At 35.8% G+C, this 12074-nt stretch overlaps 1 protein-coding gene across 2 annotated transcripts in view; it reads left to right on the top strand.

The window, feature by feature from the left end:
- The window catches only part of PPME1 (protein phosphatase methylesterase 1), an 80541-nt gene that overhangs the window by 45027 nt on the left and 23440 nt on the right, over positions 1-12074 (top strand). For both annotated transcript variants that reach the window (XM_054440941.2, XM_054440940.2), the window contains exons 4-7: positions 5218-5275; positions 6065-6116; positions 11118-11272; positions 11786-11876. In XM_054440941.2, the coding sequence (XP_054296916.1) occupies positions 5218-5275; positions 6065-6116; positions 11118-11272; positions 11786-11876 (356 nt within the window). The remainder of the gene's footprint in view (positions 1-5217; positions 5276-6064; positions 6117-11117; positions 11273-11785; positions 11877-12074) is intronic.

Here is a 12074-nt window from a genome sequence, read left to right on the forward strand (position 1 = left end):
AATTAGCCAGACATGGTGGTGCACACTTCTAATTCCAGCTACTCAAGAGGCAGAGGTGGGAGGATTGCCTGAACCTGGGAAATGGAGGTTGCAGTAAGCCAGGATCATGCCACTGCCCTCTATCCTGGGTGACACAGCAAGACTCCGTCTCAAAAAAAAAAAAGAAGAAAAGATTATTCATTATGATAAAGTGGGTTTTATTCTGGGATGTGAGGATGGTTCAGCATATGCAAATCAATCAGTGTGATACATCATACCAACAGAATGAAGGACAGAAACCATGTGATCATTTCAATTGATGCTGGAAAAGCATTTGATAAAATTCAACATCCCTTCATGATAAAAAAAAAAAACTTAGAGTATAGAAGGAATGTAACACAAAAGCCATATACAATAGACCCACAGCTTGTATCATACTAAAAGGATGATAAATAAAAAGTTGAAAGCTTTCTTGTAAGATCTGGAAAATGGCAAGGATACTCACTTTCATCACTGTTATTCAACATATTATTGGAAGTCTTAGCTAGAGCAATCAGACAAGAGAAAGGGCATCCAAATTGGAAAGGAAAAAGTAAATTATCCTGTTTTGCAGATGATATGAACTTATATTTAGAAAATCATAAAGACTCCACCAAAAGACTGTTAGAACTGATCAATTTAAGGCCGGGTGCGGTGGCTCATGCCTGTAATCCCAGCACTTTGGGAGGCCGAGGTGGGCGGATCACGAGGTCAGGAGATCGAGACCATCCTGGCCAACACGGTGAAACCCTGACTCTACTAAAAATACCAAAAATTAGCTGGGCGTGGTGGCGGGCGCCTGTAGTCCCAGCTACTCGGGAGGCTGAGGCAGGAGAATGGCGTGAACCTGGGAGGTGGAGGTTGCAGTGAGCCGAAATTGCGCCACTGCACTCCAGCCTGGGCGACAGAGCGAGACTCCGCCTCAAAAAAAAAAAAAGAACTGATCAATTTAATAAAGTTACAGGATACAAAATTGATGTACAAAAATTAGCAGCATTCTTTATATGCCAACAGCAAACAATCTGAAAAATCAAGAAAGTAACCCTATTTACAGTAGCTACAAATAAAATACCTAGGAATTAACCAAAGAAGTGAAATACAATGAAATGTATAAAACACTGATGAAAGAAATTGAAGAGGACACAAAAAAGAGAAAGATATTCCATGTTCATGGATTGGAAGAATCAACATTATTAAAGTGTCCATAGCACCCAAAACAATCTACAGATGCAACACAATCCTATCAAAAATACCAATTATATTCTTCAAAAAAATGGAACAATTCTGAAATTTATGTAGAACCACAGAAGACCCAGAATAGCCAAAGCTATCCTGATAGAAAAGAACAAAACTGGAGGAATAACATTACCGGACTTCAGATTATACCACAGGGTTATAACAACCAAAGCAGCATGGTACTGCTATAAAAACAGACACATAGACCAATGGAACAGAATAGAGAACCCAGAAACAAATCCATACATCTACAGTGAACTCATTTTCAACAGAGGTGCTAAGAACACATGTTGGGGCAAGGACAGTTTCTTCAATAAATCATGCTGGGAAAACTGGATATCCATATACAGAAGAATGAAACTAAACCCCTATCTCTTGCCATATACAAAAATCAAATAAAAATGAATTAAAGACTCAAACTATGAAAGTACTAAAAGAAAACATTGAGAAAACTCTCGAGGACATTGGACTCTGGAAAGACTTTTTTTGAGTAATACCCAACAAGCACAGGTAACCAAAGCAAAAATGGACAAATGGGATCATGTCAAGTTAAAAGGCTTCTGCACAGCAAAGGAAACAACAAAGTGAAGAAACAACCCACAGAATGGAAGAAAATATTTGCAAACTATCCATCTGACAAGGGATTAATAACCAGAATATATAAAGAGCTCAACAACTCTATAGGAAAAAATCTAATAATCTAATTTTAAAATGGGCAAAAGATCTGAATAGATATTTCTCAAAGGAATATATTCATATGGCAGACAAGCATATGAAAAGGTGCTCAACATCACCGATCACCAGAGAAATGCAAATGAAAACTATAATGAGGTATCATCTCACCCCAGTTAAAATGGCTTTTATGCAAAAGACAGGCAATAACAAATGCTGGTGAGGATGTGGAGGAAAGGGAACCTTCATACACTGTTGGTGAGAATGTAAATTAGTAAAGCCACTATGGAGAACAGTTTGTTGATTCCTCAAAAAAAACTAAAAATAGAACTACCATATAAAGCAGCAATCCCGCTACTATGTATATAGCCAAAGGAAAGGAAATCAGTACATCGAAGAGATACTACACTCCCATGTTTATTACAGCACTATTTACAATAGCCAAGATTTGGAAGCAACCAGTGTCTATCGGTAGATGAATGGATAAGGAAAATGTGGTACATATACACAAAGGAGTACTATTTGGTCATAAAAAAGAATGAGATCTTTGTCATTTGCAACAACATGGATGGAACTGGAGGTCATTACGGTAAGTGAAATAAGCCAGGCACAGAAAAAATTCACATGTTCTCACTTACTTATGGGAGCTAAAAATTAAAACAATTGAACTCATGGAGATGGAGAGTAGAAGGATGGTTACCAGAGGCTGGGAAAAGTAGTGGATGGGGAGAGGGAGGTGGGAGGTGGAGGATAATTGGGGATGGTTAATGAGTACAAAAATATTTAAATAGAATGAATAAGATCTTGTATTTGATGGCACAACAGGGTGACTACAGTCAACAATAGTTTACTGTGTATTTTAAAATAGCTAAAAGGGTATAATTAGATTGTTTTCAACACAAAGAAAGGATAAATGCTTAAAGTGATGGTCCGATGTGATGTTTATGCATTGTTTGCCTGTATCAGAATATCTAATGTACTCCACAAATATATACCCTTACTATGTACCCACCAAATTTTTTTAAAAACAATATCACTTTTTACTTATCAAATTGGCCAAAATTAAGTTTGAGGATATCATGTATTTGTGGGGATACCTATTTCTCCACACTTTCACCGATACCTGATAAACCTCTGAGAACCTGTTTTGTCAGCCAAAAAAACTGTGCTAATATTTTCCCAGCTGACTTCTTAAGAAGATAATATGAGATTATCTGAGATAATCTGGTGAGATTACAAAGTGATACAGAAGCATGTTATTACTACCCAGTTCTTACTTCCAATCTTGTCTCTGTTCTCTAGGGTTAGGATAGTGGGCCTTCATTTTGGGTATACATTAGAATCACCTGGAGAAGTCGAAAATGTATAAATAACTTTGGCTCCTAACTCAGTTCACTTGAATCAGAATTTCTGGTGGGTTTGCCCCTGGGCGGTAGTATTTAGGTGATTGATTCTGTTATGTAGCCAGGGTTGAAAACCACCTGGAACCAGGCAGCTTGGATTTGAAAATTGGCTCTGTCACTTATTAGCTATTTAGCCTTGGGCAAGTTACTTAATCTCTCTGTAAAATGCCCTTATCTGTAAAATGCTGAAAATTATGTCTAAGTAGTAAAGAGTTGTGAGGAGAAAGTTAGGTAATTCATCTGAAGCACTTAGATTGCTGACTGGCACATAGATTTAGTAGACATTAGCTCCTACTGCTATTGTTGCAGTTATTGCTAAACACCATAATGTTCTAGTGAGAAAATGGTTGGTTAAGTCTAGTTTTTAAATAGCTGTTTTCCACTCATCCATTTCAGAAGTAGCAAAGTTGTACTATTTGTGACAAGATCTGGAGTAGCTACCATAGATCTGCTCTGACTTTTTTATTATCTTTAAAGCATGTGTTAGTCTGTGAATTTACTTTGTTCATTTTTTTTTTCTAGTCTTCTTCCACCATAGTAGAATGTAGATATCATGAGAGCAGGAGTATTGCCAGTATTTTTCCCTCCTGTAACCCCATTACTCCATTGGTGCCAGATTTTTATTAGAAAGATTTGTTAAATAAATAAATGAAAATTTTGTTTTTAATATTTGTAGTGATTTTCTGACAGGCACCTATGATTGTAAATCATTGCTTTCAAGTTAAAGGTTGGAATTTCAAATATATATTTTGTTTCTGTTTTGTAAACCTGGTTCTATTCTTTTATCTAGAGCAATCAAGCAAATTCATACTATCTTTGCCACTTAATTTTATTTCTAACATATGGATTTGTTTTTGTCATTGAAGGCTTTACTGTCACTAAATAACTCCCGTAAATTAGCAAATAGCTTTCAGGAACAAATAGCAAAGTATAGTAGAATTTCATTCCATTGTTGCTTTTAAAAGGTATTCATTAGAATAATAGAAATAGAATCAGACTTGATTTTCTAGGGGATTTTAAAAATATGACTTAAGAATCTGACTTGTTTTGTGATTTACGTTGACTTTTATATTGGTAACTTACCTTGGGTCTAGTTCTGTTTTTACTCCTAATTTGTTATGTGACCCTGGGCAAATAATTTTCTTTCTATTGGCCTCAGTTTTCTCATTCATAAAATGTGACGGCTAGACTAGACAGTTCTCTTATTTTATTCTTAAAAGTTAAAATTTGGTGACATTTGCTAGCCCTAATTGTGATATATTATTGTCACAATTAGTTGAGGAAGAAGATCCTCAATTATTTCTGATTTTTTTCACCCTCTAAAATTGTACCTCCCCCATGATATTATGATTTCTTTTTCAATAAATTTTTAATAGGTACACAAGCTGGTATGTTCTGCAGTATCTGTCTTAAGTGAATCTTTAGTAGATTCCATGACTTCTGCTACTTTCAGCAAATTTCATGATTTGAATGTCATGTTTCTGTGATGTCCTGAGCCAAGATATAAACTGACTTACCGTCCTTATCTAAGGGATTCTCTCTCCAGAATAAGGAAAAGATATCCAAGGAATATAGATGAAAACCAGAGCTCAGAGGGTCATTGTCTAAAGGCTCTTAACTGTGTGTGTCAAGAAAGGATAGGAAGAATTAAGATTGAAAGAGGGATTTAGGTAGAGAAAGCCATATTTTGAAGTTGGGACAGAACCACAATATATGCCAAAACTAGTAGAAAATCATCATTCTTTCATTTTGCTTAAAACTAGAAAGTCTTTTGATTCTCTTGGGTCCTTTGAATTCTGATGGCAGTTCATTTTACAAAGTTATATTGGGAATTGGGTGAAATTTGTTATCCTAGATGTGTCTTAACTACTTTTCCTTTTTCTCCTAGGCAGCGATTATTAGTAGAGTTCAGTGTAGGATTGTAGCTTTGGATCTGCGAAGTCATGGTGAGTAAAGTTCTTAATTAGCCATTAACTGGATTATAGTCATCAAGCCCCTTTGAATAGTCGTAACTATTAGAAATTTCAACGTGGCCATAAAATTACCTGGTCTATTCCATTTGAGCTTTTTTTTGTTGTTGTTGGAGATGGAGTCTCATTCTGTCACCCAGGCTGGGGTGCAGTGGCACAATCTCAGCTCACTGCAACCTCTGCCTCCTGGGTTCAAGCAATTCTCCTGCCTCAGTCTCCCTAGTAGCTGGGATTACAGGTATGTGCCACCATGCCCAGCTAATTTTTGTATTTTTAGTAGAGGCAGGGTTTCACCATGTTGGTCAGGCTGATATCGAACTCTTGACCTCAAGTGATCCATCCACCTCAGCCTCCCAGAGTGCTAGCATTACAGGTGTGAGCCACTGCGCCCAACTCGATTTGGGCATTTTGAAGGAAGTCCTAGCTTCTAGTCTTTACAAATGTATGTGTGTGTATATATATTAAAGTTTTGTATATAATATTTATTTTTGTATTTTATATGTGTTAAGCTAAGAAAATGTCCTTTAAAGTCAAATTCTTATGCTGATATATAAGGAATGTGGATAAATCTTTGCTAGGCTACTGTAATTATCCTTCTTAGGATAACTATGAAGATTTTTCTGAAGAAAATCCTTGCTAAACTCATTGTGTAAAATTGTAAAGTCCCTAATCCATTGTCCAAAGATGATATTTTTAAAAGAGAATACTTCTGCTTTTATAATTCCTGTCTGTGGGAATTTTATTTTAAAAATATTTTCATTTTAGGTGAAACAAAAGTCAAGAATCCTGAAGATCTGTCTGCAGAAACAATGGCAAAGTAAGTAACCAAATATTTCTTATACATTGCCTGTCTCCCATCACTATTATAAATAGTACTATAACTTTATCACTTTCCTGATGAGATTGTTGGAGAATAATTACCACAAGGAAAATTTTACTTCTGTTCTCTCTCCTCTACTTTTGGTTTCTCCTTACTATTTAATCTTGAAAGAAACCTGCATCTTTCTTGGTATGTCCAATGGTCATCATATAAAGCACATGAAAATTCCTCAAGGCACAGTTTAGTTTGTGAAGGCTTTTGAAAAGTTTTCTTCTGTTGATGGAGTTGCATTGAATCTGGGTACCTATGATGGACTCATGCTTGGAAAAGTAGTTGTATGCAAGAGGCCTTGAGAGTGTCTCCTTCAGGTATCCTGCACACATTCTTCGTCTTATGTCATAGAAAGATGAGAACATGATATTAAAAAATGACAGTTATACCCTGGGCCTAAAGTAAAAAATGAATGTAACATATACAGTGGCTCTTAAAACTGCTCACTCATCAGAATCACTTGAGAAGTTACTAGACATACAGATGACTTGACCCTGTCCCAGACCTACTTCTAGCAGTGGAGTCTGGGCATTTATATTTTGGTAAAGCTCTGTACAGGAATCCGATGGAGCCAGTTCAATGACTGTTGTTTGAGAATCACTGACCTATAGCATAAATAGGATTCTTCTAGCCACTCTGCTTTAATACATACTCTCTCAGGTATTTGGTCACTTTGGCCAAAAGTATCTTGCCCTCTTTTACTTTAGCAGCTTTAAGTAAAATGTTTATTTAAGAATAAACATTTTCCTTCAGAGCCCAAACTGATGTGGCAATAATTTTAATATTATTATTTTTTCACTGTCTACCTGGAGATAATTGTTTTATTATTATGGTAGGTGTTATTTGTGTACTTTCTATCTGCCAACTTTCATTAAAGTATAAACTAAGCATTTATTAATAATAAATCATTAGCTTATTTTGTGTAATCATTTATTGAAATTAATCCTCATTATTAACTCTGTAATACAGATATACCCTTTTACAGATGAGGAAACTGGCTCATATAGGTTGAATAACTGTATGAAGTCACACAGTCAGTAGATTGAATTTATGGTCATTCAACTATAGTCCTTGGCAGAGAGAGAGAGAAAGAAATAATGTATATAGTATGAATATCATTCCACTCAATGAACATATGCCTTAAAAACTATGAAAAGAGAGGTAAGAATCTGTTCCTCCAATTATTCCTACTGCCTTTGTTAATACGAGAGCAATATATCCTCAAACAGTCAAGCCTGTTAGTGATACCTATAGGAAGATTTGTGAATGATTTTTAAGGAAGTAAAGGGTTTCTTGACTTTTAACAAAAAAGTGAAATACATCATCTGAGTGTCCAGGCAGTCAGACAAATTGATAATGATAGCTTGGTTGACATTCTAGAGGAAATTGAAGAATTAATTGAGAACCTTAAGGAAACATGGACTAAATAATAATGTTTCAGTCTGGGGCTCATCAGGAAAGAGAAACCATGTAGTAATTTGAATAAGTAAAGTTGAATATAAAGAATTATTCACTATAACAGGGTATTGGAATGAGCGATTGGTAGTAAGAAGTAACAAAAACTCTTAATAATATAGGAATAGCAGATATAAGGAACAGCCACTACTCCCTTGGGCTGAGGGAGTACACCCAGGGTTGAGATCCATACCTTGTTGGAGAATGCACGACCATGGTTTACCGAAGGTTAGAACTTGCTGAAAATCTGCCCTTTGGAACCTGACAGAATTCTGCCCTCTAGGGTATAGGGAAAGCTATTCGTGGGGAGGTATCTCACCAGAGGCACTTGGCTACAAAAACACTGGGTTGGGGAGGGCTAGAGTACTGGAGAAGCCACTTGTGCTGGAGGAATTGTGCAGGAATTGGCAGGAGTTGGATACTGGGGGAAGTTCTGTGTTTCTCTAGCACCCTCCATTAACATAGCTTAACATTGCCTACTGGCAAGGGTAAAATATTTACAGGCCTCACATCTATTTTTGTAGAGTAGGCAATGAAGGATGAATTGGAGTTGAGGTAGTAAGTTGATAACTGGCACCAAAAAATTTTTTTAATGATAAAAATCATCCACAGTAGATGAAGATGATGACCAAGAATCAAAAGGGTGAACAAATTGGATTCTTGCTGAAATTATCCAAGCAGTAAAACATTTGTGTGATTTCTGAATTCAGTTACTGTGGAAAAAAAAAAAAAATCTCAAAATGAGCATACTTATTATCAACTGCAGAACCTAAATACTACATAAGAAAGTATGTGAAAAAGCCAAAATTTGAGCTTGGGTCATTCTGATATTCCAATTTCTGTGATACACAGTAATGCTTCTCAGAAAATTAACCTAGCATTAAAATATGACAGAATCCCTTTAAAAAGCATCCACCAAAATTGTAATATATCCAGTTACAGTCTAGATTTGTAGGTAACCCTTGCTACTTCATCTTTATGGTATTTCTCTGGATTTTCAGGACTTAAGTAAGGTACTTGTTGACCGAATGCTCTGCTTGATTTTAATAACAATAAATTTCTCTTGGTGGTAGATGATCAAGTGATTGATCGTAACTACCTTCTACCTGGGTAAATATGCCTTTCTTAAGCTCAGCTACGATGTTCAGTTGGTGTGTTTCAGACCTCTCTACCTTTGTGCATGAGGCAGATACTGCAGAACCCCTTCAATTCAGTTAACGTGTATTTTAAGGAGACTTGGACTTAGATAATCGTCCGTAGCATCCTTTTATTTTACTCATTATTTATCTGTTACCAACCGAAAGTTTCTTGGAATTGTTCAAGAATTATTCTGGAAATTACATGTTGATATTTAATATAAACATGTTTTAAACTTTAGTCTTTTCTTTAAAAAAAAAAACAGTTTGCCCCCAAAATTATATCCAATATTGTTTTCGATTAATTAATTGAGCATATAATTTTTTCTGGTCTGTTATTTTAATATGCAGAATTAGCTTTGGAATACTACCTGTTTTATTTTTTAGAAACTGTATGTATAATAATTTCCTCTGTGTTACTTACACTAAAGACCACATATTATTGAATCTTTGTTCCTGATATTTTCCAGTGGCCTCTGAGCAAAGGCATCATGGTTTTGACTTCATGAAATTACTCTGAATTCACAGTACCCTATGCCAAGGGGAGATGGCTTTACCATTTATGCCTGAGGTTGCAGTTTTTTGAATTTTTGCAATCAGAACTTGGTGATGACCTTGGGAAGTAGGATATAAATAACTCCCACATGCTTAGTGTTCCAGTAGTGGAACACTAGGCATAAATTCGTTAACCCATTGAAACATTGAAAATATGTTTCAGTGAGGTAGCAAGAATCTGCAGCTCTTTTTACTTGGTAGAAATGCAATAATATTTTTATAGACCCAGTGAGAAAATGCAATAATATTTTTATAGACCCAGTGAGATTAATTGATTAATACAGAACCTTCTAGACAGGGCTGCTGAAGGATTACATTAGGTGATGTTATAAGAAAGTTTAGAGCACAGTTGAAAAAGAAGCACTGAATAAGTATTAGTTCTCTTTTCTTTCTTTCATATCATTTTGTCTCCCAGAGAGAATTTTGTGTTACTATAGAAGCAGCACTGGTGTCAAAGAAGCTTGGACTTTTCATCTTAACTATTTGTTATCGCTTTGGATGACTGCCTGAACTGCTTCACCTTCTGTCTTAATCTTAAATTTAAGTCCGAACGAATATTAAACTATTTGTTTTCACTTACAAAGTTTGGTGGCCTCCCTATCTCCCATTCAGATTGTCTACAATTGCCGAGGCTACCCTATTCACTCCTGCAGTTGTTGTATGAGATTTTAAAAATCAGTTCCTACAGAACTAATAACATTTGCCTTTGCTGTTATAAATACTGTAGAGACTATATATGAAAGTCTGTGTTCCTACATTGACACTTGCTATATTTGGTTAACACTGTGTGAGTGCTTAAGGTATGTAGTGACACTCAACAAGATAAAACTTTCTTTTGAAGTTAAACCAGCCACTCCCAAAAGAAGGGGGTAGAACTAGCCTAAAAATATATATATATATAATAAGGCAGTAGAGCCAGTGGGTCTCCAAAAACACACCTTACTGTTCTTATCCACCTATTGCTATAGCAAGGAAGGCCTACATGCAATTAAAAACCAAACTTCATACTTCAGTTCTAATTTTCAAAGCTTTAAAATTAGACTTTGTTAAACAGGTCCATTAATAATTGAAGATTAGAACCAAAGCCAATAAAATGAGCTCTGAACACCTTTCTAGTTTCTCAGAGCACTGTACTTACATTTATGTTCATCCTTCAAACAAATGAGAAATTGTAAATAATAATTAACATTTGTGAAGCATTTTACTCTTTCGAGGTGTTTTCTTGTTCACTTCTCAGTTAATCCTCAAAGCAATCCAGAGCAGTCAGTGATATTTTTATCTTTTTTTATAGATGTTGAAACTCAGTTTCTGAGAGATTAAGTAACTAATCCAAGATCACATAGTGAAAAATAAACTGAGGCTAGGGCTCATCTTGTGATTCTGAGGTTTGCTACATTATAATGCTTAATAAATTTTTTGTCTTGTTTTATAGATGGGAAAATTGAAACAGAGCAGTTAAATGATTTTTCCAGAGTTTCAATCTTAGGTTCAAAATAAAGGTATATGTTTATGTAATTGTACTACATATGTGGAACAGTGAAAGTGTGATGTAAAGGAAAATTCAGTAATTTGGGTTCTTAGTCCTTTACCTGCCATTTATCAGGAGAGCTAGGTGTGTGGCTACACATATTGATGCTGGGGACATGTTAGAAGGTTTACATAGGTATGTTTGTAAGACGGCCCAATAGACTTTTACAGTTTCCCAGCACTGTTACACACCAAAGAAAGGAACTAGGAAAGAAAATCGTTTTTACAGTGTTGCCAGAAAGTATTCTTAGATCTTTTTCTCTTCTCTTTGCAGAGACGTTGGCAATGTGGTTGAAGCCATGTATGGGGACCTTCCTCCTCCAATTATGTTGATTGGACATAGCATGGGTGGTGCTATTGCAGTCCACACAGCATCATCCAACCTGGTACCAAGCCTCTTGGGTCTGTGCATGATTGATGTTGTAGAAGGTGAGTTTTCTTAGCACTGACCAAATCAGGATTTCAGTTATAAGAGACATCCTTGGTAGATTATTACCTTGTCTTAGTTTATTGTTGATTTCATTCATCTTGAAATATATCCTTCTGTCTTTATATCTTTTTTAAATTTTACACAAGATAACCATTTTTCCATGTCATCAAAAACTCTTCATTAACATCTTTTTATGGCTGCATAATATTTCAATCCTATGTATGTCCCATAATTGTATTTAATCATATAAAAAGAAGCTGCCATGTCTTTTCTGACCCAGCTTCAGAAGTCACACTGCTGCTTGTGAATACAAGTCATCGTCTTCAGTGTGAGGGCATGACATAAAGAAGTGAATACCCCAGAGGCAAAAATTATTGAGGGCCATCTTTATTTCTCAGCAAGCATCACTAAATTCTGCTGTCATCAAGAGCAGATATATAGTAGTTGACTCAGTAAGTGTAAATGCTCAGAATAAGTTAAATATGTGGTTACAGTTTTTGTTTAACATCCAGGTACAGCTATGGATGCACTTAATAGCATGCAGAATTTCTTACGGGGTCGTCCTAAAACCTTCAAGTCTCTGGAGAATGCTATTGAATGGAGGTAACCAACAAATCTTTGTTGCCTTTATTTAATTAATTTGTTTGTTTGTTTGCTTGCTTATTTATTTAGGAGACAAGGCCTCACTCTGTCACCCAGGCTGGAGTGCAGTGGCATGATCCTAGCTCACTGCAACCTTGAACTCCTAGGTTCAAGCAATCCTCCCACCTCAGCCTCCCAAGTTGCTAAGACTACAGGTAC

This window comes from Pongo pygmaeus, chromosome 9, assembly GCF_028885625.2.
Source record: "Pongo pygmaeus isolate AG05252 chromosome 9, NHGRI_mPonPyg2-v2.0_pri, whole genome shotgun sequence".
Lineage (NCBI taxonomy): Eukaryota > Metazoa > Chordata > Mammalia > Primates > Hominidae > Pongo > Pongo pygmaeus.